The 27624-nt window shown below is 35.2% G+C and overlaps 3 protein-coding genes across 4 annotated transcripts; 2 read left to right on the top strand and 1 right to left on the bottom strand.

Moving 5' to 3' along the window:
• The first annotated feature begins 240 nt into the window (after window positions 1–240).
• On the top strand, window positions 241–8265 carry LOC115450756 (phospholipid phosphatase 5). The gene is made up of 6 exons (XM_037443484.1): window positions 241–449; window positions 2853–3039; window positions 3971–4040; window positions 4186–4314; window positions 6076–6243; window positions 6577–8265. The coding sequence occupies exons 1-6, from the start codon at window positions 373–375 to the stop codon at window positions 6798–6800; spliced, it is 855 nt and encodes a 284-aa protein (XP_037299381.1). The 5' UTR covers window positions 241–372; the 3' UTR covers window positions 6801–8265.
• A 4571-nt stretch (window positions 8266–12836) lies between these two features.
• On the bottom strand, window positions 12837–20749 carry LOC115450758 (putative Dol-P-Glc:Glc(2)Man(9)GlcNAc(2)-PP-Dol alpha-1,2-glucosyltransferase). Of its 2 annotated transcripts, none has more exons than XM_037443483.1 (2): window positions 20522–20749; window positions 12837–15300 (listed from the first exon to the last, which is right to left on the bottom strand). In XM_037443483.1, the coding sequence occupies exon 2, from the start codon at window positions 15284–15286 to the stop codon at window positions 13847–13849; it is 1440 nt and encodes a 479-aa protein (XP_037299380.1). In that variant the 5' UTR covers window positions 15287–15300; window positions 20522–20749; the 3' UTR covers window positions 12837–13846. The 2 variants fall into 2 exon arrangements, with proteins under 2 accessions (XP_037299380.1, XP_037299379.1); XM_037443482.1 differs by lacking the exon at window positions 20522–20749 and adding an exon at window positions 15868–16091.
• LOC115450762 lies at window positions 16373–26089 on the top strand. Its single transcript, XM_030178872.2, has 13 exons — window positions 16373–16685; window positions 17007–17166; window positions 17265–18682; window positions 18834–18952; window positions 19290–19423; window positions 20062–20163; window positions 22199–22316; window positions 22607–22742; window positions 23136–23295; window positions 23540–23642; window positions 23857–23982; window positions 24305–24522; window positions 24850–26089. The coding sequence occupies exons 1-13, from the start codon at window positions 16525–16527 to the stop codon at window positions 25963–25965; spliced, it is 4071 nt and encodes a 1356-aa protein (XP_030034732.2). The 5' UTR covers window positions 16373–16524; the 3' UTR covers window positions 25966–26089.
• Window positions 26090–27624: the final 1535 nt, after the last annotated feature.

The following is a 27624-nucleotide window of genomic DNA, read 5'->3' as shown; positions in this document are numbered from 1 at the left end:
TGCTCAAACATGTTCTAGGAAAAATATTTATAGGTCGCTCCTTATTTCAAAATAAATTGTCAAATTATAAAATGAAAACCAATTTTAATGAACAAATAATTATGGAAAATATTTTTTTATACCCATAGTCTCAATCAACCCTGATATCCTTTAGCAGGTACAAGGAACTAAATCAAAATGCAAAAATAAAACGCATTCTAATCATTTGACACGTGTGGAAGTGTCATTTTGATGGTTGACATTTGGTTTCAGAACTGAAAGTTGAAACGTCAACCGAACTGTTATCAAAATTATCAGTACTCAGTAGCAAATGAAACAAAAACATTAATTACTTTTGTAGTATAACTAAATTGAATTCGAACGAGTGTCACGATGCCGTTAATACGCTCCGCTAGTTGCAGTTTATTTATTGAAATATTAGTTCGGATCGCCCTATTATCAGCCTTTTGGTAAGTAGCTTCCATATGTTTTCATTTCACTAATAACAAATCAAAAAAGGAACGGAAGAGGGGAAATATCTTGTGTATTACTTCTTACCGCTTAAATATTTGATTTTTTTGTTAACAAAATAAATAATTAATTACGAAAAACATTTATTAAGCATTATTTCTTTTTGTGCCTATTGTTTCGTTTATTGAAATTAGAATTTATCTAAATACATGGCTTTTAAAAGGTATATAATTATTAAACTAAGTATACAAATTAAAGTATGTTTTAGGATTCCCCATTGTATATTTTTTTTATTAATCCCATCTTACTTTATTAATATTAAATTCGTAAATTTATGAAAATGTTTAGGTGTGTAGATGTTTGTTAAAAATAAATGCAATAACGGCTGAACAGATATGGGTGAAATTTTTAAGTGGATAAACCATGTCCTGCATTTTAAAATAGGCTACCTCTTTCCTGATAATTTACTCCCTTACAAATAATTAAAAAATTTAATCAGATTTTAACTAGATGGCGCTGGCGTCGTAAATCACTACTGTGATTTAGGTTCTTTTGTAGTGGTAAAGGTTTTTCATGTGGGCAAAGCAAAACTTATTATAAAAATAAAAGAGAAGAAAAGGGAGGCTTCAATCTGTAATTAAACTAGATGCGCACATAATATAACACAATTAAATTAAGATATATTTATCTATACTAATATTATAAAGAGAAAAAGTTTATAACTTTGTAGAGACTAATCTCCGGAACTACTGAACTAATTTAGAAGATTATTTCACTAGTAGGAAGCTATATTACTTCTAAGTGCTATAGGCAACTTTTTACTGGGGGAACATATTTATCCTGGAAAACCTTAATCATTCAGGCAGAGCTGTGGCAAAAGCTAGTCATCAAATAAATCAGGAGCTTATACATTTATGTCTATTATAAATTAGCAGAAGATAGACAGAGTTTATAAAATTGTAAGACATAATTTTTTTTAGAAGAGGTAAAAGCCTAGCGATAAGAAGTCAACAAATTATTATAATGTTAATAGTTTAATCTTAAAATTGGTACAATCCAACCAATATTATAAGTATACATTTATCAAGTAGCTGATTAAACTCTGAAATTGTCAAAAATAAAAACATATTAATTGAAATATTAATTGAATGATAATTTAGAAGTTATTGTCTTAAAAATTGTCATATTTGCCAATATTCAAAGTTTTGTCCTGTCACTAAACAGTGCAACAACTGTATAGAAAAAAAATATTATAATGCAATATAAAAGGACTGATTGCATGATAAATAATAAAAGAAAAAAAAAATGCAATATGCTCATTATATCCTTTCAAGTAATAAATTTGCTTACTATATAGAACAGGAAGTATAAAACTTATTAAAGTAATTATGTAAATCCTGAAGGTATTAAGCACAAGTCATCAAACAATTAAAGTGCAATTAATTTTAAAAATATCTATATAATTTCTTTGAAATATATGAGGAGGGCCTATCACCATGAAGGTTGCAAAGTTTTCGAAACATCAGGAAAATGATAATATAAAACCCAAGATGAATTCCCTAAAATAGTTATATTTCATTGCTTATTTTGATTTCATCAAAATATTGTAGGCACGGGTAAAAGTGGACGTACGGAGCGACATAGTCGTGAAATAACGACCAAGCTCGTTAAATAAAGATCTTAATAATAATAATAATTCGCATAAACCTGAGAAAGCTGCAAGCAAATGCGAATATATCATAAATGTGAAAGATAGTGCAGATTTTTATATGTTGAATTGATTGTCAGAAGTTAATACATACATTTCTAATGAATTTCTTGCACAATTATATCTCATCCTATAATAACATATTTTACATTTTATCCTTGAAATTTGCTACACTAATATACCACATCCTATATTAATTAAAGTATTTTACAGTTTATCCTGGAAACTTGCTTTGAGGGCTTCTATTGTGGAAAAGAATTTAATTTGTAGGCAAGGCGACGAGCAAAAGCTTGCTTAAAATATAAACCAGTTTGAAATCACTTTGAACAAGGACAACCATTTTATAGCAATTCAAATGTCAAATCATCATATTAAGTATAAGTATTCATTTGGACCAAAAAATCGAAATGTTGGTGTTGGTTTAATTATACTAAAGAATATTGTTTCTAGAGAAGCTTATAGCGTAATAAATCCTAAAGGACGACATAATATGAAAATATTTAATTTCTTCTGGGTTCAGTGGAGAGGATGTTATAGGTTTCAGTCAAAATTGGCCTTAGGTTTTACTTAGGGAGGGCGCAACGGCGCGGTATCTACCTCGACAATATTTTAATTATCGCCTAGAGATTTCCAAAATTGTGGCATAACCGTTACACCGACTGACATCGACTTAACGTCTTTTCATGACCTTCAGTTACATGGAGACGATGACCCCATTCAACCGCGTCATTCACAAGGAGGACCTGGAATCGGTGTACAAATACCCGAGGGTGAATTCGTACGTGCCCGGCGGCGCACTGTGGGCGATCGTGCTGTCCGTGCCGTGCGTCCTGTCCCTACTTGCTTGGGCCGGGTGTAATGACTGCAATGACGCTTTCGAAGTAAGTAATGCAAAAAGAGATGAGATGGTATTTTTCGATAAATTCTTTTTAACATCTCCCATGTAAATATACCGTTCATCGGTGTGTGGAGACTGGAGACTCATTTGGTTGGGTCAATAGTATCGATCAATAGTACTGTCTATTTAATGGTATTCATTACAATAGTAAAAACACAGTTTTTATGTAGCTGTAAGACGCTGCTGTAAGGTCTTATTTACGAAGACGCTGGGCGTTGTGCATTGTAATGTATGAGTGCATTTATGGTGAAACGATTTTACACACATTTATTGCTTGAAATGTAGCGTTATTTGCGGCGGAGCCCTCGGATGGTATTGATGCGTCTTACGCATTGATGATATTGATGCGACACGGTAATTTACATGTACAGTGGCACCTGGCAGCTATATTACATGCAATCCTATTAATTTAAACTTTATCTATTGGCCCCCTATACTTTATAGCATAACTACATGTAGGAATGTAAAATGTGTTTTCTAGGCAAAGCTGTTTTACTCGGGCCGCTAGGTATTCTCGGCACCCAGTCGCAGGGCTAAAGTAGCGTAAGCAAACGCACGCATTAGCGTGCTAGATTGCTGTAAATCGGAACATTTTATTTGTGAGCTAGGGGGTGTAGATTGATTTTCGCGCCTTGGCGCCTAAAATGGTTAAGACGTACCTGGGGCCTTCTTCTCTATGACACTGCAAACGCGTTACGCGGCCGTGTCATGTTATCTTCGTGAAATTTGTGTGGAATGGTGTTCTGTATGCCAATTTCTATTGTATTGGACGTGACGCGATGCGTTAAGAGCTTGTTACGCACGGTAAAAATAACGTGTGGCAATAGAGAATAAGGTCCCTGATTGTAATAATTACATATCGTGCATCCACATTCCGAATGTATGGCCTAATAAATTGTGATTATGTTTTTCAGATCTTGCTAGCATGGTCTCTAGCACTAGGAATAAATGGGGTACTAACCGATGGTGTTAAATTAATTGTCGGTAAGTGTCTAGCGCTACTCATTTATCTATGCAATTATTACGAAGTTTGCTTTACCAGTGGATAACCTGCCTACGTCATTAATGATGCTAACATTTTTAAAGTTAACAAATTCCTAATTCTTATACTCGTAAATGTTTCCGTCAGGTCGTCCAAGACCTGACTTCTTCTACAGGTGCTTCCCCGACGGCATAGAAACTGCTGACATGCAGTGCACAGGAGATCCCATGGCGATCATGGAGGGAAGGAAATCTTTCCCCAGCGGACACAGCAGCTGTGAGTATAAGTTCTTATAAAAAGCATTCCTAGACAACGCTATCTTAAACCTTGTTTTATCGTATATATTATAATGTTCGTGTCAACTCGTATTTAAGGGTTGAGTTGTGGCGTGTTACGTTTGATTAATTTTTTAGCTAGTTTTACGAAAACAGGTTTTTTTGTAATACTTTATATGGACTCTAGTCTCTACGTAAAACATACTTATTTCCAGAGGCAGGCTGGTTGTGTTATTCCGGTTTAGATTTTAAACTCTCTATGGCTTGAACGATAGTTTTTATAAATAAAGTTTGGATTCGTGTCAGTTATGGGCTGTGGCTAACGGCCGACTAAAATTAACTGCCCCAATCACTATCTTCGGGTCGATCGCACAAATTAACCAATCAGAATGAAGTTTATTTGATATGCTTACAGATGATTATTTTGATTGGCTTTCTATGGAGCGAATGAAGATAACGATTGGGATGGTTTATTCATTTCTATTAAAGACGTCACGTAACAGAAATCAATATGGCGAATGTCGTGTGGAATGTGGATAATTAATTAAAATATTAAATTAAAAAAAACAAACGCGATTGTCTCTCACATTCCTAGATGTCATATTTAACGAGCAACGTTTAAGTCATAATTGAAAAAAGTTTTATTTTTATTAAGATATGCATGTCGGTCCCCGGCGAAATAATATAAGTAGGCAAATAAGTATGCTATGGTGTACTTTCTCTGATGTTTTACATTGGGTCTTACAATGTCCCCAAGTGTGTTTGTTCAGCTCTATCTTATTTCTTTGCCTATATGTCTGTTTCATGACATGTGTCAGTACATTTGTTACTTGTGAATAATTATTAAACACACGTGTATGCCACTATTATTTATATATTGTTGACGTGTTTGAGTGTACTCTGATGGTACTTATTAGTAAATATATGGCTATTGTTATAATGTTCGTGTCAACTCGTATGTCATGGGCAATATTCTTATCTGCAAGATAATACTTTATGACGCTTCATTTGCCTACCTACATTAATAAAATTAATCATATAGTTATAACGATAATTGATCAAAGATGACCAACCAGAACAAAGTTTTTTTGACATCTTACAAAAGACTTATTTTGATCGGTTCATTCGGAATTGGGTTGAAGATTAGATTCGTTTATTGTAAACGGCTGTAAATCGATATAACTTATAATCAGTAAAGTATGATATTTTTTCACGGAAATTGTACCATGTACTGTATAAAGAAACGAAATTTTACAAATTATACTTAGATATATGTTATTTTTACATTAACGTACCTGTGATGGCACCACAGTCCCAACTTGTCTGGGAACCTATGGAGGGTACTCCATATGGGAACCAGACATTCAATCAGAGTTGATGTCAAACAGATGTGGGTAGATCTTAAAAAAAACGCGATTTTTTTTTTTTTTTTTATAAAAATATATAACGTTCAAGTACGCCAGTCGTTTAATGGTAAGCTCGAATGTCTGAGAACTTTGAATTACTTACAAAGCACTGTGTGGCACTGGCAATAGGTATTCATATTGGGATAACACAAAGGTACTAAAATTTTTAAGAAAGAATAAAACAACTTTGTTCACATTTTATTAGAAGTTGATTAATCCGAAACTCTTAATTGTCATAATAGTATTTACTGCCAAAGGATAATCATTTCTCATCACTCGACAACCCATTTGGGCCCTACTCTACATATATCGTACGGTATCTTCGCTTAAGCGTGCCGAATGGTTTTGTTGGTCAGTGTCGTTTTGCTCGCTGGGCGTGGCGGCGGCTTGGACGTGCGGGCGGCTGCGCGCGCTGTCGCGGCGGCGCGGCAGCGGCGTGCGCGTGCTGTGCTGCCTCGCACCGCTCGCCGCCGCCGCCGCCGTCGCGCTCTCCAGGACCTGCGACTACCACCACCATTGGGAAGGTATGGCATACGTTTGCTCGCGGTTTCGTGTCTGAAAGTATTTTACATACTACCATTAGAATATTACTAGACCAAGAGTATGTACTTAATAATTGTCAAAAGAAACTAATTAGCCCATCTGAGACCCACATGTGTGCAAACGTACATATATGGGCGCGATTGGCGGAACAAACATCGTATAAACATACTTATAAGTAGTTAATAATCGAGCATGTGAGCCGCTTGTTGCCGACTAATATAATTATATTTTTGTTGCACCAGTATGATATTATGATATTTCATTTAGTGAGATATTTGATTGCGTTTGCCCATTTGTATTTCTTTCGTTTCCAGATATCCTCGTAGGGTCTATCCTAGGGTTTTCGACGGCGATATTCTGCTACCGCCAGCATTACAACCCGCTGTCATCAGACCTCGCCGGAGTTCCGTACATAGTTTCTAATTACAACCTGGCTAAGTATTTGAACGGTAAACCTGACGTAAGCCCACTTAAAGACCCCAAGGAAATAGAATCTACTCCACTTTTAAATGGTAATAAAAGTGACAAATGGATATAACACGAAATTGAAAATTCAGCATTAAACGAAGACCGGCATATTGATTGTGACGGATAGGTTGGCCGATCTCTGATCCAATTTCGTCACGATCGTCTCAAGTCTAAAATAAATTATGAAAGTTGTCATAATATTAAAAGTACAAAGATACTATTTTGGTAGGTTTCGCGTAGGCTGGCAACAATCCAAGCGCTGGTACGTTTTGAGTCATTTCAAGTGAATTTTATATTTTTTATCGTGCGTTAGAAATTGGTATACGTTTTGGTTGAACGATTCACCATGTATATTTACACAAAAATTACTGTGTTTATATGTAACTTACCTGTGATTGTTTTTTTACAAAGTAATGATTTAGTTTCCTTTAATTTAAGTTATAGACCATCCAAAGGTTTAATTTTTGACAGGCACGGGATGCTATCCCTGACAGTTCAAGTCAAACACCCAGTAAGGGTACCTAAGGTACAAAACCGGAATAATATTATGATCACTTACATGAGTTTATTAAATTCTCCGGAAAACATGATATTTAATAAAAAAAAAATTATACTTAATAGTGCACCCGTACTTAAGATTTTAAAGTATAAAATACTTAATAATTACTACTTAATAAATATTACCTTTTGGTAGAGTAGTTTAATTGACGCAAATAATCGATTAGTGACTAGTGTGACGTGATATCGAGACAAAATAACTCCCTGCTCCGACATAGTACTTGTATAATAGAACTTGAATGTTTTTAATGTATTTAAATAATATTTAAGTATGTTTTATTTTATTATTTGATTATAGGGTTGCCATAGGCATTTGATGTATTTAAAAAAACTACGAAATCTTGACATTCCTTAGGAAAGTAAAATTATTATAAGTTTTTTTTTTATATTATTGGATATTTCATTATTATTATTTTTAAATCACCAATTTTACTTTAGCTTCACAACGCAACGAGATCTATTATTTTTCTTTCTAGAATAAGTAATTAACACAATATAGTCTGTAGATAAATATATCATGTAAAAAAATTAGAGCACCTTACCGGAGGTTTTTTGTACGTAAGCGTAGTTACACTAACGTACTCAAAATAATTCTACCGCGCTGTAGTGTGCTCAAGTTATTTGGCGGCTAGTATATTACACCTCGGAATATCCATAATGCGGTCTGTACTTGGTCTGTTTATCTTTAAGTTTTAAAAGTCAAATGTATGTTCAATGTAGAGTAATTTTGTTGTAAGGACTTTAATGGAAAAGCAAAGATAAATAGGAAAAAAATGAAATTCACTCAGAGAATAGTTTAATTGATTTTAAATAGCGGCCGAGTTTATGTACATACTTATATATTTTTTTATGTTTATGCGAATTTCGACATCGAAATAAAACTACTTAGTTTTCGGATTTTATTGCCGTTTTTCTTTAATTTTTACTTGACGTTCGAAGACTATGCGGCCACGAAAACTAATTGTATTTCTATGTACCTATATATTTTTTATTTGTAAAACTTTCTTTTTAACTCATATGTTATCATTTAAGATTTTTTTATTAATTATTAAATCATTAATTAATTATATAGAAAATGTATTACGCGCGGCCAAGCCTCGTTATGAACTGAAAGTGAGCATTTGCGTTTGTGATAAAAATGTTACCAATAGTTTAGTTCGTTTTTATTATTTTAACATAAGTAAATAATTAATAGATATACGAAAATATCGATATTTTATTATAACGAACATAAGTTATTACACCAAGTAAAGAATGTTGTGGCGGTTAGGGACTCAGAGATTGTAATGTAAAACACGGCAAAGAGGGATTTATAGTTACTTATTTATTTAAATTATAAATTTTAATATAATGATTTAAATTGGTCGAATCTATACTATTATATAAAGCTGAAGAGTTTGTTTGTTTGTTTGTTTGTTTGTTTGTTTGTTTGTTTGTTTGTTTGAACGCGCTAATCTCAGGAACTACCGGTCCAAACTGAAAAATTCTTTTTGCGTTGGATAGCCCTTTGTTCGTGGAGTGCTATAGGCTATATATCATCACGCTATACCCAATAGGAGCGGGGCAGTAATGTCTTATCTCAGGAACTACCGGTTCGAACTGAAAAATTCTTTTTGTGTTGGATAGCCCTTTGTTTGTGGAGTGCTATAGGCTATATATCATCACGCTATACCCAATAGGAGCGGAGCAGTAATGGCTAAACTCAGGAACTACCGGTCCCAACAGAAAAATTATTTTTGCGTTGGATAGCCTTTTGTTCGTGGAGTGCTATAGGCTATATATCATCACGCTATACCCAATAGGAGCGGAGCAGTAATGGCTAATCTCAGAAACTACCGATTCAAACTGAAAAATTCTTTTGTGTTGAATAGTCCTTTGTTTGTGGAGTGCTCAAAGTTATATATCATCACGCTATGACCAATAGGAGCGGAGCAGTAATGTCTAATCTCAGGAACTACCGGTTTCAACTGAAAAAATCTTTTTGTGTTGGATAGCCCTTTGTTCCTGGAGTGCTATAGGCTATATATAATTACGCTATGACCAATAGGAGCGGAACAGTAATGAAACATGTTGCAAATCGAGGAAAAATTATTAGTTTTGAGAGCTTCCGTTGCGTGCGCTGCGTAAACGATTAAAGTTATGCAACAATGATGTATGACGGGATTGTTCCTCTTAAAAAGTTCTAAAAAATATATTATAAAACAAAAGTCCCCCGCTGCATCTGTCTGCCTGAACGTGTTAAACTCAAAAACTACCTAACGTATTAAGATGAAATTTGGTATGGAGACAGTTTGAGACCCTGGGAAGAACAAGGCTCCCGGGAAACTACTACTTTTATAACGGAAAACTTTAGCCTGAAAAACTTTATAACGCGGGCGGAGCCGCGGGCAAAAGCTAGTACTTATATAAATGTGTGTACACATATGGCACATGCGCAGTATATAATATGCCGCATGCGCATTGCTGTTTGGCGTATCACGTTACTAACAATTTAAAAACGGCTCGATGTGTGGAACCTGCTCACTCGCAGTTTTCGCGCAAACAAACCAGGTTGGACCATTCATGGTCCAAATTGTAAAAATAGCTTCTTAGGATGCCGGAAGGCAAAAGTAGCGCAGGTTACTTGCACACGGGCAGTAGACTGTGCGAGTGTAGCATAGCACGAATAGCAACGCGAGCGTAAACAGGCGTATTCGCCAGAGGTGGAAGCACTTTCAAGCTTAGATCACACTAAATGTGAAATTCGATAATTAGATCCTTATATAATTTATTTTTGTACTTATAACGAAATATATAAATTAAGTACATTTCACGTACTTACTTCGTTTGCCAGGCTTGTGACGTCATAAATTATGCCTGTACGAATTGGATTTTGCTTCATAACCAACCATTTTTAGTCACTTTAATGAGCATTTATTCTAATTTTTACTAGTAGGTCATGTTCAGTGGCGATGCGTGGACTAATATGTATAGACGTGGGCGAAGTCTCCTTCTTTTTCATTCCCAAGATCTACCCAATAAATTTATCCTACCAAACATGCTTTGACACGACATATCTATTTATGACAGTGAAAAAATATAAACGTGCGATGGGTGAATATTGAAAAACATATAGATGGCCGTGAGGAAGGACCCACTTCGCCTATTCCTAGCTACGCCACTGGTAATTTATAAATTAGTAGACATAAAACTTCCAGGTTTTATATCTGACATCAGATGTAAAACTTTAAGGTTTTATATGTGACAGATAAGATGTAAAAGTGTAAGGTTTTATATCTGACAGATAAGATGTAAAATTTTAAGGCTTTATATCTGACAGATGAGATTCGAAATACATAAGGAAGAAAGTAAACAAACGGCCATAAGTCGTAATTTATTGTAAGCTTAACACTTGTTTGTTTTTTAGTTGATTTCGTAGATGTGAAATAGACGTTCCAAGTCCCGGTGTATTATCATTAGTAAAGCATTTTGTTAGTGAATATCGATTTATACCTATTATGAAGTTAATTTACAAATATAATTAATATTCTTTTACAAAAGTTAACTTATTTAAGAATAAAACACTAAGCTATCTCAGAGTAACGAACGCAATGTAGTACAATGTGTACCTAGTATAATATATTATTATTATTTAAATCCCTGCATAAATGCAACTGTAGTATTTACCTTATATTATTATACTATGTAATACGGACCTTATCATCAGGCGAGTGACATTCGTCTCGTCGTTTTTTAACATTTAACTGACTTAAGTGACTTGATACATTTTTGTTATTTACATAACAAAAATGTTATTTACATAACAAAAATGTATCAAGTTTGAAGATGTGCGGATCTTCTACGATTAATAAACGTTTTAATGTTTTAAATTTTATAAAATACATTATATTGTAGAATTATCTTGTTTTTATTTACAAACCCATATCTGCGTAAAAATAACAAAGGTTCATGCCAGTAATTATAATGGAATACTAATTATGGTATATAATATAGTTGACACTCAAAGAAGAGTGGAAAACGCCAAAGTGATATTTGGGTTTTGGTGCACCGTATCAGCCCGGAGTCTGGAATTAGTGCCCGATATAACGATAGGCTCGTCCTTTATCACATCATGGGACGGAACACACTTGGCGAAAAGTAGGTGCCCTGGTTGCGTCTCTGCATACCCGTTCGGGGATAAATGCATGATGTGTGTGACACTCAAGGTCACATTAGCCAGATTAAGTATTGCAATCGCATAAATTTGAAATATGCTCCTCTTTTTGGTGAAAGATTTTCCCAATAAGAAGTTTTGTCTTTAAAAGGTTATAAAAACATCATAAAACCTCAATTTAATTATTAAAATGCATTTATTTTACAAAAAACATAATTACAAATTATATATATTTTGGTATTAATTGCTAATTCGATCTTAAAGCTAGATATCATAATATTAATGTTCATTATTCAATTACTGTTATTCAGCCATTTATGTACAACCACTACACTAAGGTGCGTTGGGGTTAAATCGGACGCTTTTTCAACGTGTTAAACAGTGTTCTCGAATTATTTTTTTACAAGAATTTTATAGAAGTTATCATAATGAATTATTAACTTGCTATATGTTATTAAATATACTAAATGGTATATATTTTTTCAATTTCTTAAATATAACAGTTCATGTTTTATAAAGCTTTAAAAAAGTACCATACTTTTAGAAATGTGTGAGAAAGATAGGACCTTCACAGGTATAGTTCGGACTGCTCTCTAAAACCGTCTATGTTAATTGGATTCTAAAATCCACAAAAAGAGTATATTCTGATCTTTATAGTCATTTATAAACATACAATTTTTTTTATAAATTTCTTAAGATATTTTTAGTAGCGAACTTTGTTTTTTTAATAGTTCTAGGCATACGATCTTACCCCACATGAGTGACACTGTAGATATTTTTAAAAATATTCGAAGAAATAGTACATACACGTGTAAATAAGTAACAAATAAACAAAATTGATCATTCACCTGAGCTAAAAAAAATTACATAATTACTGAGTTCAGACGTTTTCGTGTATAAATTTTGACATAAACTTGCAATATTTTACAAGTGCTAGGTCGAACGATTTTTATCCGTTCTTTAACGACAAATAATTGTATGGGTAAAGATCGGATCTCAGGGAATATAGGTATTTTGACAAATTTGAATAAAGAAGTCACAAGATTTATTTCCTTTATGATACTATATAACTAAAAAGTTAATTGAAAACAGTAAATACTCAAATAAAATTAGGCAAATTCTTGCGTGGGGTTAATCCGGATCTACCAGGGAACGACGAAATACCGATATTCTGTTTCTTAGCACCGTAAACATTAATTATTTGACGGAATTAATCATGTGAACTAGTGGAACGTAGAAAACAAGATGGGGTCGCAGGTAGTGTTGTCCAAAAATAAAAATTATAACACAATTGCGAGTTATTTGATTTATACGATGTTACACCTCCTACGATCTTACCCCAACGCGCCTTATATGAATTAACATTACACAAGTGATGCTTCATATATAATTCCCTTTGGAGTGATGTCTCATGTCACAACACCCATAAGTTGGATGTTTAGTGAATCAATCTTAAACTTTATTTGTATTTCCAAGTGTAGTGTAGGATGGGTCCATCAAGTGTCTTATTATGGCTCAATGACTAGAAACTTGGCTTACAGTTTCTATGAAACAATTTGTTACATATTTCAGTGATGAACTCTTCTTAAATAAAATTTGATAGCTTATATTCATTACAGTCAACCCACTCAGGATATTACAACTTTGGCAGTTTATATCATTTCTATTAATAAAAAAATATATAAACTGTCCAAAACATACACAATTATTCAAGAGAATTTATGATATCGAAAACCTATTTTGAAGGTAAAGAGAAGCAAAGAGGGTATCATATTTGATTAACGAATTATTAAAAAATAATGCAACGTGGTAGGAAATAGTGATATGGGCTTATTAAATTGATATGTCTTTTTGTTAAATTTATTTAAAAGCAAAGATAGTATTTGTATTAGGTGATTTTAAACATGCTAAAAAAACATTTATGGCAGTGCATTAGGGTAAACGGTTTTTTAGCCTAGATTTCGCTTGATTTAATTGGGCTGATGTTACATATCAAGTCATTACAAATACAAAATCTTCGTAAGACCGGAGTTTCGTTACACGTTGGACAGTTCACTAGCTTAAAGTGGCAGTTACAAGTATCGTTTTAAGCCAACGCACTCCAGTAGCGCCGCCCTGGTGGGAAAATATCTGGATACCTTTGGCGTTTTTACTGAAACAGGCTTTAATATTCAAATACCTACAATCAAGCATTTTCATGTAATAAATGTATGCACTCACGACCCGATAACTCTTAGTGCTATTAACGCTACATCCTTTTTATATCAATTGACATGAACTGAGGAATGATCATATAAGAACCTCAGTTTTTGAAGTTTGCTAAAAATTAAAAACAAAAGCTTTTGACACACTGGGATTTAAATAGCACCTTTAATATAGGTTTTACATAGACTACGGTTAGATATTTACCATATGATTCTCTGTGCATCATCAAAATCTTTCCAATACACTGCTCGAGAAAAGAATACATGGAATGCCGCAACATTAATTAGAACATACCATAAAAACTCAAAAATAACTATTTTATATGAAGGCCTCACAAAGCGCAATCTTAAAATTATGTAAGGAACCAAAAAATATCTCACTTCAATTAATTTTTGCAAAGCTAAGACCAATATTGTACTGACAGAGTAAGGTAAAAGGAATGATATGCAATTTTGATCTCTCAGATTATCATACAGGCTGTAAAATAGAAAAACATACACAGGAACTGTTGCATATTTAGCAAATTCATATTTACCAAACCACCTGTTCCAAATGTAGAATGTAAAATGACGATTATCTGCCAGTAAATAAGGATGTGTGATTGTATTAAAATGAACAATAACGAGACAGACTATGATTAGCAAGAACACTCTTAATTTCTGACTGAATATCAGTTTCAATGTTGATCCTAACTTGGCTAATGCATATGGCAAACCGAAAAACCCATAAAAAAGAGAGAAGTAAAATAATTGGGGCAGGTGGAGTGTAGCTTCATGGGCCTTTTTGTCACCAACCACAATTGAACCATTTATATAGACAAACACTACAAAGGATATAAGCAAAATGCAATGGGTTAGCAATGTTACAAAATCTTGATAGATAAGAAACTTAAAAAACGTTCTGAAATAAGTTCCCAAATGATATTTCATAGCTTGAAACACATCCCCCAGATCATAATATCTTTTCACCTTTGATGAATCCACATCCTGTGCTATCAGAGAGGTTTTACTAAGCTTTATGTTTGTTATATACACATTGCCAAAAACTCTTGAACTTTTTATGAAAATATCTAAGAATTTATGACCAAAAACCATGGCTATCCATGCTATATTTGTTTGTCTCATGAGTATACTAAAAGCACCAAAGATAAACATTAAAAACTTATACCTATTAGTCAGACACAACCTCGAAAAAGCCAACAAAAATGTTATAGACAATGTGTCTGAATAATATACATAAGAAAAAAAATATAAAGGTGGAAGTAGTGCAAGGCTCAATGCCTGTAATACAATTTTCAAATTATCATTAAAGTATACATATTTCAATATTGATGAAAACAAAAGTAAATTAATGCAAGATGCTAGTAAGTTTACAAATCTTAAGTTATAAACTGTACAATCAAAATAGGGACCAACTAATGCGGATGACACAATATATAGGCCAGGTAAAGTAGTAATCTTTGGATCCCAGTAAGTAAAATTCCTGTTGCAGTAAAGTTGACCTTGCGGCAAATGAAATAATTCATCAATAATTATTCCTGATTCTGAATTCACTTTGTCAAACACATATTTTGAAGCTATGAAGTATGTGGATAAAACTACCAGCAGTGGAAGGTAGTAACTTGTTCTGCTATCTGCCATCTTATTTGAGGTTACTGAAATTTAAGAAAATATATAATCACTTATTATATTATGTCAGATTAATCCACTTAATAGTGAACCACATACAGGTGCCAAAAAATTTAAAAAATTGGTCCCCTCAATATCAAATAAATGTAGAAGTAAAAGATTATAATAGGATCGCATAATGATTCTTTTTCATATTTCTATTAAGCTTTTTATCAACTTATAAAAACAATGTGCATAATTTTATATGCGCAATGACAGGGTGCACATTCTATCCCCACACAACACATTGTGATTATTAGGAAATGAAAATATTATGTTTGGCCGGTCTGATAGACATTTTCCTCGCTTTCAGTTCCTAATTTTATCCTTATATCTATGCAAACAAAAGCATTAGGTTGCTTGTAATTATTAGTTTGGCCAAATGTTTTGGAATTTCTACTATTCTATAGTCTATTATTACACGTAGACTGAATTATGTAGATTGCAAAAGTCTACAAGAAACATAAATATTTAAGATAATTAACGACTACCACTATCAGTATTTTTAATTCATAAATTACGGTTACAAATAGCTCGATATGATAACCACTAACCTGAATTCAAATACGACCACAATTATCCACAAAGTATCGCAACTGGTGTGTGGTAAACAAGGAAAAGGTAGGTGTTATACGTATATTCGGCGTTTTAAACCTGTATTTATATGATAAACTTTAAAAAACAGATCTTATTAAGGATGGCGGCATTTTTTGACAGAATTCAACAATCGAGCAGTGTTGCCAACTGGCAAGCTGGATAATAGCTTTTTGGTCATAGCGATGCAGTAGTTATGTTTTTATATTTTATATTTGTCTATTACATTGAAAATTTTTAAAGTCACAAATATTATCACAGTATGTACATGCAATCTTAATCCGTTATTATTTATATGTATAATATCAAATATAGGGTATAATGAATAAAATTAAAATGTATACGTAAAATGGAAAAAATATTATCAGTTTGTTTTATACTACAGGTTATTGTATATGATTGTTTTCGATGCCGTTTTTTGATTGGTCACTACACGTTATTTACAATATCAACATCGTTAGTGAAAACAAATATATTATTTGAAAAATGACGTGTTGACTGTTGTGCAAATCAAAAGCAACGGTCGAAACTATTTGAAATATTTTGATAGTAGATATATTCATAAACAAAATATATATTTTAATAATTGTGTAATGCAATAAATAACAACTGTAAACATGCAACCTGACGATTTTATAGTGAATATAAAAGCAAATGGATCAAAAACTGACGTTTATGATCTTGACCAAATCTACATTGATTATAAGAAAATTTCAAACAACTTGCGGGCCAAAGACTGTGGACTTTTTTCTTTGAATGTATTGTGTATACTGTGCAGGTAATATAGCTGAGTAATTAATCATCTAATCATCACTCATATATTTTAACTCAAATACGTATAGACATTTGTTACCAAACATCATGAAAATAAAATTATCACACATTTCTAGTTTTAAGTTAATAAATAGTTACAATGAAACTGCGACATTAATTTATCTTTATCTACTTTCAAGCATGCTGGTAAATAAATATCAGGCTTCTAGTTCCACTGTCCGTATGTAACAATGTTTAGACCAAAGAGGCGACTAAGGTGTTCTATGGGTAAAACATGTTCTTCATACCATTTCATACTTTATTTTATAATTAAATCTTATTACAGAAATATAGATAAAATACCTTCATGGCGCGACAACGTAGATGTAAAAGAATTATTAACGTTGAGTATAGATTGTCTAAGAGAGACAAGGGTACTTGACGGGCCAGAGCGAGTGAAGTCACTGGCTTGCATCTATCATATCCATAAATATGCTGTCAAACAGGTAAATAAATATCTATGTTGCTGTCTTTAAGTCTTAAATTATATTCTAAGCTTGGTTCAATCTTAAACTTAATGACATTGTGTTAAACTTGTTTTCAGAGTAAGCCATCACCTCCAGAATTAATAATTAAACTTGTCTACATGGCATTTGAACCTGATGTAGGAAATTTATTGAATGAACATTTCAAAACATACTGGCACATAGTTGCAGATCACATTTTATATTTAGAGAAACTAAAAGCCAAAGCATCTCTTACCAAATTGTTACCAAAATTGACTGAAATTGTACTCAAAACTGTAAAAGTATACGACACGGTTCAATTCTGTATGAATATATTATTGTTTCTTGTAAAGAAAATGTATTTTTTGTTCAATGAAAAGGCTGCCAGTGAACTTGATAAATTGTATGGTGAAATTTTTACCAATATGTTAGAAAAAAATGATTTAAAAGGATTCAGGAGGTTGAAGGAAAAGGACTTGTTAGATTTGTATACAAAATTCATCGACTGCTTGTATGTGATAGCTGAAAACTCCTCAAGAATTGGCTTTGAAGGATTGGCTATGGAAACAGCAGTCCGTACATGCACAAACTTCATTGGTCACAATAGGAATTTGCAAAGTATCCTATACACTTACCATTCCAATATATGCAGCATATTAAAACCTATGCCGAATATGGCTCACGTAGAGACCGTCTTCAACAATCTTTTGATTAACCTTGAAGAAACAAATAACATGGATGAGAAAATCATGCTGTTAACCTACCCGAATATAAATCAGTTCCTGAAACTATTTATAGAGAGATTCATCAAAATAATAGACCTTTCGGTGCATGATATATGTCTTAAGTTGATCTGCTATTTGACAAAACAATTAGAGAGTTCTGAACAAGTGTTGAAATGTGAAGGTTGTAAGGCAAAAACTGGCCTACATGATGCATTGCGCTTGAGTTTTCTAGCCAAGAATTTAATGACACAGGCCATTGAAACCAAATTTGACATGTCACAGGTGCTGGCGACTCATGTGGACTTAGTCCATGAACAGTATGACATATTACAAAAATTAGGAGTGTTGTCATGTAATAACTATGTCAAATACTTCAGAAAACTTCAAACAGATGTTCACAACACAGCAATATTACTAAACAAAGCTCAGTACTATGAATTTTCTATAAAACTTTTTGATTTGTACATAAAAAAAGAGCTTACTCATTTCAAATCTGAAGAAGAACTTAAAAATATCAGCAGAGCCTTGTATAATAAGAGTATCTGTGAAATGGATTATAAGTTATATGAAATTGCTTTGTTAGATGCATACTTGAGTCTTATATTCAGTAGAGAAGAAGCTCTGAAGAGCGAGAAATACATGAGTTTGGTTGTGGACATAAAAGCCAAAGCATTAAAGGCCGAACATCCTGAAGAGTTCCAACTGATCTCTGTTCTTGATGCTTCAAATATTAGTAAAGATAAATGTTTGTATGGAAACTTAAAGCCATTTCTTCTGGATGTCAAGTTTGGGTGAGTTTTTCAGATATTAATGAAGTATTTGTTTCAAATGGTGGACAATGTTTTAGTTTTAACAGATTTCATTATCTAAGCATGCTTTGTTATATATGTATATACTTTTTATATATGTATGTACTGTGACAATATACCTATATGATTTCAGCTTACTCCTGAAGCATGAATATGATATGTACTTGAAGCTGTGGCCGTCGGTGGTCGCGATAGCTGGCGTGTGGAGGGCGCTGGCACGTCTTACTGGAGAGGAGCTGTCCAGCGCCGACAGTGAGTAAAAAGAACCATTAAGTATAGACTTGCATGACACTCACTTACATGATTCTAGTCATACAAAATGTTTAAAGATGGTGCTTATCTGATTCCATTTAAATATATTTGCTAAAATCCACATTATATGGACAGTGCCGACTAACAAAGTAATGGTGACTAAACCAAATTCTATAAAAATTTCGACACCTTGAATTGAGACTTTAATAATAAATCGCGTAAATAAGTTATTATCTAAATATTAACATAATTTTGATAGATTTACGGAATAGTGGAAATTCGGTGTTGCGGGACTTTTTTACTTGTAGGTATGTCTTACGCCCTGTTTGTTTTCCAGGTGAAGAAACAGCAGACGTAACAAGGACTCTGTACGAGGTGTTACTGGGCACTCCTAATGCTGTGAGAATAATGCATAGTGAACATTACAGCAGGGTCATCACACAACTATTAGAAAGATACAAGGAGGAACAGGTTGGTTTTAACTGTTAACATGTATATTTTTAAATTGTTAAAAAAAAGGATGTTATCAATTCAATATTATGTATTTTTTATTTAATGTTTGTTACCTCAGGATTCAGCTATTTATTGAACAATTTCGAAAATTATTCGGTGCCATAGAATTTTTTAAACTATAATAACGAATATATAAGTATGACGCCCAAATAAACGATAGCGAATATTGCTTTCTTGTGAATTTTATTTATTATTTGTACCACACAGTGATAAAATACCATAATTATTTGCCGTGTCTCATAAATCGTTACATTTTATCATACAAAAGTCTTTCCGGGATTAAAGTCCCGCTTTATATTTTACCGAGACAGATGTAGCCTATTGCACTTAGGAATAATGTAGCCTCGTATTAGTGCAAAAAAAAAAACAAAATCGATTGAGTATTTCCTGAGATTAGCGCGTTCAAACAAACAAACACTTCAACTATATATATTAGTAGAGATTTGTAATATATACATAACCCAGTATCATTTATATATTACAATATAGTATAATATATCCCACTAGATATATTATAAGAATACCATAAATGCTTACAGTATATACTATTCAATGTAGTAATTAATTGTCTTAAGTAATATGTTGTTTCATATCAGACAGGAGACGCGCGTGCGGTGCACGCAACTCTGTTGATGCTGAAGACTGAGTGCGAGCTACACGAGGCCAGTGAAAAATATGGCTGGAAACAAGTGATCGCGGTAAGTACATGTAAAAAGAGTGTAGATGAGGTCATATTTAGAATAGTGTAAAAAGCTAATAGTCATTGTACTAAGGAGGACACTAATTGATTTTTTGACCTGACAATACTTTGGTAGCCTGGCAGAGCCGGCTTATACAAACACACCGGACTTTCGGGTGAGTACATAAGGCACTCGAAACCCTTGATGTTGATCAGTGAATAGGCTCTCGTTCTTACGGTATTTTTTTAAAACGATCTTGAAAAAATGCCTGCTCCTCATTAGGAGCAGGCAAGCGTGATGCCGTCCAGATGAAGTATCAAATGGCATTAATAATAATAATAATAATAATAACATGTAATGAAAATATCCAGCTTACCCTCAGATTTATGTAGAAAATGCAATAGCAGCTCAGAAACTATTCAACACATCACAGGTGCCTGTAGATCAATAGCCCAGACCGACTACAAATTCAGGCATGATCAGGTAGCAAACATAATTCACCAAAAGATAGCCACAAAATATAACCTCATAGTCACACCTAAAACACCCATTCCATACTATAAATATATCCCAGAAACAGTCCTAGAAAATAGTAACCACAAACTCTACTACGATAGAGCCATTTTAACTGACAAGACTGTGCATTATAATAGACCCGATATCACTTTAGTTGATAAAAAAATTGATAAAAAAAGTAAATCCGCGTTTCTCATCGACATAGCCATACCTAATTCCCACAATCTGCAAAACACAATAGCTGAAAAACTTACAAAATACACTGACCTGAAAAATGAAATATCACGTATGTGGCAGTTACAAACCGTATCTATAGTCCCAATAGTATTATCCACCACCGGAATTATCCCCAAACAACTAGCATACTCCTTAACTAGTTTAGAGTTGTCACCACGGACTTTTATACAATTGCAAAAGGCAGTAATTCTAAATACCTGCAGAATTGTCAGAAACTTCTTGCAGACAGAATCATGTTCTCTACCAACCCATATTACAACGTCGAACTCGGAAACACCCAACCCTGATACTACCAGTACTCACTTGGCTTAGGCCCGTGAATACTGGCACTTACCGGTCTTACGGACCGAGCAGTAAAAATATAAAAATAATAATAATAATATCTTTATTCACTATTTCACAAATTTTCCTTATTAGCTAAGAGTGGTAATCTCCTTTTAAGCATAAAAATGCCTGTGCTAGGAGACTACGCCCTTCCATATCTATTATAAAGATTACAAAAAAATATAGTTGTAATATATTTGTGTGTGTAGGCATGCGTGCGTGTGTGAGTGAGTAGGTGTGTGAGTGTGTGTGTGTGAGTGAGTAGGTGTGTGAGTGTGTGTGAGTGAGTAGGTGTGTGTGTGTGTGTGAGTACGTGTGAGTGGGTGTATGTGTGGTTTTTAACTTCCTTATGAAAACTATTTGTTTAAAATGGACTCAGTTTCGTTATAATTCATTTTTTTTAACCATATAGTTAGGTCATTTTTACACTCCCGGTATGTTTTAATATAAAGGTTAATTTCTTTGTTTATTTTCTTGTAAAGATATGAGGAACGTTTATTATATTGAATATCCGCAAATGTAGTTTTTGTTTTGGGGACAAGTACCACTTCGTGTTTTCTCCTTTTAGGAATTACAGGATTAAATATTTGGGTCCTGTGAACTTTCAGAATAGTATGCAGTATATATAATTTCCGAACCGACATTAGACATCACTGATATGATATATACTTTCTGTAGGATGATGACGCTTTTTAAAGTACATTATTTTAAGCAGAGCTCTTTGAGCCCTCTCTACTTCAAGGAATCGTGTTTTTACAGCTCCGCCCCATATAGGTATACAATATATTATTATCGATTGCACTAACGGCATTGGATGGACCCAGGATTATAGATAGAAAAAGTAATTATGCTGTTTTAAGTCTAAATAAATTTCGCGGTTTAACAATGCTGTTTTGTTAATCAAATTCTCTTAAAGTTTCGTTCTCGTGCAAAGAATATTCGTGATTTTAATATTCGTATTTGATGTGTGTTTCAGAATTCCGATCCGGACCAAATAGCGGCGGTCCGCACCGTGCAGCAGGAGCACCGCGCCGCGCGCCACGCCGTCGAAGCTGTTCGGATTTGGAGGCAACTAGCTCGCGACCTCTCGACGGGTACTGTTATGTTTCAGATCATTATGAACAGCTAATCTATATAATTGGAATTTGTACCCAAATAGGCGCCAAGCGTCAGAAAAATGTTTGTTTTTTTTAATGATTTAGTGAAAATTCTAAGTTTTAACAATATTCATTACATTAGAGTGCGACTGTAATGTAATGAATATTGTTAAAACTTAGTATTTTCACTAAATCATTAAAAATCTTTCAGTCCAAATCATTTATTAAATTCTCACTTGTGACTGTTTATTAGTTCGTTGGGACTCAGCTGTTGTAATATGTTGCAGTATCTCCGTGGGTGGCGAGCGGTTCGCTGGCGGTCGCGCAGACGTGCGTGCAACAACTTGTGCAGCTGAACCGCGCGCCGCATGCGCTGCAGCTCGCGCATGCGTGCTGCCAGCTCGCACAATACCTTAACGACAAGTGAGTCATGCACTTTTAAAGCCGAGATGAAAATTACTTATAAGAAGTTATATTTTAACTGTTACGTCAAATTGTGTATTACGTATTGGTTATGTTGCTCTTACATTTAAAGTAAATAAGTTATAATGTTATTTCTTTTCATGCTTTCCGTTCATAAAATGTTACTATTTATGGCCTAATAATGCAAATTTTCCGCTTATTGCCACGCCGAGGCAGTGCAGTGTAGTAAGAGGAAGATGCCTATTTTTCGTCGTCCACTTTATTCATCTCCTGCAGACATTTTCTCTAGAGATGTTAGATTTTATGCCAAGGAAATGTCTGACAAGGGATTCGATACTAGTTTCTCGTTCGTTGGGTTACACGCTTGCATAATTATACAAGCAAATATTCCAGAGAGGCGTACATAACTAATGCGTCAGTGATCCTCCACCACGTGGAAGACAGCAGCGCGGTAGTGGATGAGATGCTGCAGCGCGCCGCCCGCTGGTGCCGCGAGTTGTCGCCCGACCCTGCCTCTGTTGATGTCGCCGTCGTGTTCCTATGTAGTGCTGCTGTGAGTTTCTTTATCATTTAAGTATTATCTCGTTGGTTTTTATGGGCGCTTTGAATGCTGGTAATAAAAATATTAGTATTATGGTTATAGACGTAATCTCATTTAAAACATTAATCCTATTGTTTATTATAAAATTTTTATTTATTTATTTACAGCAAGGAAAACTTACAGTTATATAATTATAATAGAAAAAGCAACAATTTTGTAATGTATACAAAACTAAAACCTATTGTATCATATTCAGATGCACTACAGCGGTCGCGGCGCGGCGGGCGTGGCGGCGCGCGTGCTGCGACTCGCGCAGGCGCGCGTGCTCGCCGCTTGCACGCGCTACCCTGAAGGCAACTGTGAGTGTCGCCATATGTTGCTCGTGGAAAGCGAAATCATTCAGTAAAATCAGCTGTTATTGTTGTTAGTGAAATTGTTCATTTCATACTTTGTGGTTTAATACCACTTGCACTGTGTTGCATGACTGAATTTTAAGTTGTATTGCGTAAGTTTACGTCACGAAACAATGTATAGACTGTATACAGTGGAATAAGAATAATGATATGTGTGCAGTTGACTTGTCGGTGGGCGCGGTACTGGAGGCACAGACGCGGCTGTGCGCAAGCGCAGATTCCGCACCTACGCTGCTCAGCGCTGTCAGCAACATGCAGCGGCACTATCTCGCGGCTTCTCATCATTGTGAGTATCGCTTGTACAATTTCTGTGTACTAAAACATACAACAATAATTGTCACATTAAAGTAAAAAAAAAAAAAAATTCTTTAGAAGGAATACACAATAGCTAAAATATTATAAAAGCTGCACACAATACGCCAAAGCTAACATTTATTTCGGACGTATTATAGATACGACACGCAATAAATTTCAATATGATTTTCGTAATGAACTAATTTGTTTGCATAAATAAAAAGCTCGTGATGCATTAAGAATGTAAATAAAAAAATAAACAATGCCGGTGTTATGCTAAAAACGTATATTAAGTAAGCGTGCGTGTTATGTAGCGGGTGCGGGGGCGTGGTGTTCGCGGCGACGGCGGGCTCTGCGCGTGCGCAGTGCGGCGGTACGGAGCGGCGCAGAGGCAGCGCGGGCGGCGCGGTGGCTGGCGATGTGCCGGCGCGCGCGCGGTGCCGCCGCGGCCGCGCTGCCCGCCGCGCCGGCGCTGCCGCACGCGCAGCTCTTCGCCACCATCACCGACGCCCACCACCGCCATCTCGCCATGGTGAGACTTTATACTATCCCTCAATTCATTGGCCGCTCTATGGTATATACGGGCGACGAGACTCCAATCACACAATATAATTTTATAAAAATCTCGCTGAATTGATAACATCCTCCTTTTTTTGAAGTCTGTTTAAAATCTTCTAACACAAAGGGCTCGCCCTTGGAGGAGAATACTTTCACTTGTAATCGTTTATTTATGTTACTCCACAATGTAGTTCATTACTCACTTCCGCGGTTTCCAAATAGCGTAGCCAGCGACATGAACATGCAATGCATCTTTAATACTTTTTTAAACCATTTAAATCAATAAAACGTTTTGTGCTAGGTCCGGATAGAGAACCATCTCAAATATATTCTCGGCATTCAACCGTCCAGCGACACGCTCACATACAAACCAGAAGAGCAAGAAAAACGAGTGGTTCCTAACGCCAGGCAAGAGGTGGAGGTAATGCTGGAGAAATGCGACTTTAGAGGCGCCAGTAGCCCTCGGGGATGGTACACGTCCGTACCAAATTTTGAGATGCCAAGCTGGTTCAGCCACGAAATCTCATGTGTCTGTGCCGCGTGCCAGATCCCATTCTGCTATATTTTGGCCTGCGTCACCTTCGGTCTCGAAGCTGCCGTGTACTTCAGAGGAGGCGAGCGTCGTACCGCCGAAGATTACTTCAACGGTGCACTGGCGATGTGCAGCCGTTTTGAACAGAAACTCAAAGAAAGCAGTGAGTTTGAAGATTACATTGCAACATATGATCAGAAATTCCTTCGCAGACAATTGATGGAAGTTCACTTGGAGATCATGCTGGAATTTGCCTTCATGGAGCTGGCGGAGGGCAGATACGAAGAGTGCGACGCCCATGTGGTCAGGATACACGAGGTCATGCAGGCTGATGTAGACCCATATTTGAAAAATGAGATTATGAATTTGCTAACAGCTTGCGCTAGGGTCAGGCACGTCACGACTACACCAACAGAACTGGAAATTGAAATGGAAAGCCTGAAGTTGACGGACGAGGAGCCCAAGACTCCAGTCAATAAACCGGCAAATCCTCCTCTGATGACACGACTTATGGTCAAGCAGGAGGAAATTATGAAGAGGCGGAAAGTCATCAAACTGAACCTGGACGAGGGGACTGATGAGGTTGAGCCGGAGCCGAAGCCTCAGTTCAAAATCCCCGTACCTTTAATATCAAAACCGATACTTGAAAATGCCACGCCTCGAGCGATTCTAGTAACGAGACCTACTCTGGATTTGAACGAGGATACTCCTGAGAAGTGGTTTTCACAATCATCTTCGTTGGAGACTCCAAATAAAAATGACGTCACCCCTCAAAAGTCGTCGTCCAGGTCGCGGGCGAAGGCTGGCGCTCTGCGGAGTCTGCGCCGCGCCACCAGCCCCGGCGCGCTGCCGCGGGACACGCGCCGCAGCAAACGCGTGCAGTGACGCCCGCACAGCGATTGCAACTAGCATTATTTACAACAGCTGCACAGCGCCTGACACACGTACTCAGGAACGATTTAGTGCAGGTTATTTAGACTTTTATTCAATAAAGGAATGCATTTAAAAATATTGTTTATTTTTTAACCGCATACTACGTGGCACAGGGTTCAGAAATACTATTACTATGCACGTGTTCTGTATTCAGAGCTGTGAGAAGCGAGTGTTGTTTCACGTGACGAGCTCTGGCGCATTATCTTGATCCGGGTTATCGAGGAAATGTCACCCAACATGCCTATAAAGTACTACACACTTAATTATGGTAATAATTAACTGAATGTTAGTTTACCGTATACCATTTTTGGCGACAGTTTTATTCAGGAAAGGCTATGGACGTAGTATCGTTGACGTTATGGTGTAGTGTTCTAGACTACCAAAGAATGTAGTTTATAAATTTGTAGGTTTGATAGTTTCTTCGTTATAAAAATGTATTAGTAGTAGTAGGCTACCATAAAACCCTGTAAGTGGAGACCGCGCTGTTCTTAAGTGGGCAGGGCCCATTTGTCTATATCAACCCAGTTAAGGTTTGGGAAGTGTTTATGTGGAATTTCTTTAAGCTATTCCAAGGAATGGACTCCAGATCCATGGACATGGGATGGACGGCCACAACTAATAACTTATCCAAATCTATTCTGCACCTTCGCTCAGGTTCGAAGGTCATATTAAACGCTATCAAGCTACATTAAAGTTAAATAAACATAAAACTACGCTAACTACGATCATCGCTTAGCTACTTCTTTTTTAATTATTTATTACTAGCTGACCCGACAGACCTTGTCCCGTCTTAACTATGAATTTGCAGCGCGCATTCTGTCAATCGTTGACAGTTATATAAAATTAATATTTTCGTTAAGTTTTCTTAAATTATATAGTTTTCCGCGCAATTTTTTAAATTTTTTCTTTCATATGAACCTTCTCCTCACAATATATACAACAAAAAAAGAATTAGCGAAATTGTTCCAGCCGTTCACGCGTGATGCGATGACCAAGAGAAATAGAGATTCATTTTTATATAAAAGTAGATTATGCACGGTAAAAATACAAGTAAAAAAGAAGCATACAACATTAGCTAAATTGTGTGTTCCTCAAGTAGGCAAGTAGATTACAATAATTTACAATACGCACTCATGTACATCGATTTAGTTAGCAGCAACGTAGCGAGGGTCTGGATCTAATTAAACCATTACATCATATAAAATCATTAATTCAAAATCTTACGCCGATTGCTAACCAAGAATTAAGCTAAGCCAGTTTAGCTAGTTAGCATGACTGAGAAAATTACGTATAGAACATAGTTTATATAGTTTGTGGTCAACACAAGTATGAAAAATATCTCAGGTATTTGAGCTAACCTAAACTAAGTTTAGCAGTGGCCGCCGCAACTAACGCGGTCCCGGGTGGATCAAAACATATTTCTCCGGTTTTAATGGAGTACTTGGGAAGATCGTAAAGAAAGGTTCTCCAAGGCACCGCGCAAGGCCTCCTGTAGGCGCGAGGGCCCAGGCGGTTGCCCAGTCCGCCTCTGAAGCTTAGTTTGCGCAAAAAATTAAACGGTTCAAACAAATAAACACTTCAGTTTTATATTTCAGTATATAGCATTCGATT

This window comes from Manduca sexta, chromosome 26, assembly GCF_014839805.1.
Source record: "Manduca sexta isolate Smith_Timp_Sample1 chromosome 26, JHU_Msex_v1.0, whole genome shotgun sequence".
Taxonomy (NCBI): Eukaryota; Metazoa; Arthropoda; class Insecta; order Lepidoptera; family Sphingidae; genus Manduca; species Manduca sexta.
Note: the sequence above shows the minus strand (reverse complement) of the source record. Positions and strands in the feature narration are given on the sequence as shown.

Excerpts from the sequence above, each read along its gene's own strand:
- LOC115450756 (XM_037443484.1), top strand. The coding sequence starts at position 373 with ATGCCGTTAATACGCTCCGCTAGTTGCAGTTTATTTATTGAAATATTA. Across the intron at positions 4,315-6,075 it reads CCCCAGCGGACACAGCAGCT|TGTCGTTTTGCTCGCTGGGC; the intron begins GTGAGTATAAGT and ends TTTGTTGGTCAG. Across the intron at positions 6,244-6,576 it reads CTACCACCACCATTGGGAAG|ATATCCTCGTAGGGTCTATC; the intron begins GTATGGCATACG and ends TTTCGTTTCCAG.
- LOC115450762 (XM_030178872.2), top strand. The coding sequence starts at position 16,525 with ATGCAACCTGACGATTTTATAGTGAATATAAAAGCAAATGGATCAAAA. Across the intron at positions 20,164-22,198 it reads GCTGGAAACAAGTGATCGCG|AATTCCGATCCGGACCAAAT; the intron begins GTAAGTACATGT and ends TGTGTGTTTCAG. Across the intron at positions 24,523-24,849 it reads ACCACCGCCATCTCGCCATG|GTCCGGATAGAGAACCATCT; the intron begins GTGAGACTTTAT and ends GTTTTGTGCTAG.
- LOC115450758 (XM_037443483.1), bottom strand. The coding sequence starts at position 15,286 with ATGGCAGATAGCAGAACAAGTTACTACCTTCCACTGCTGGTAGTTTTA.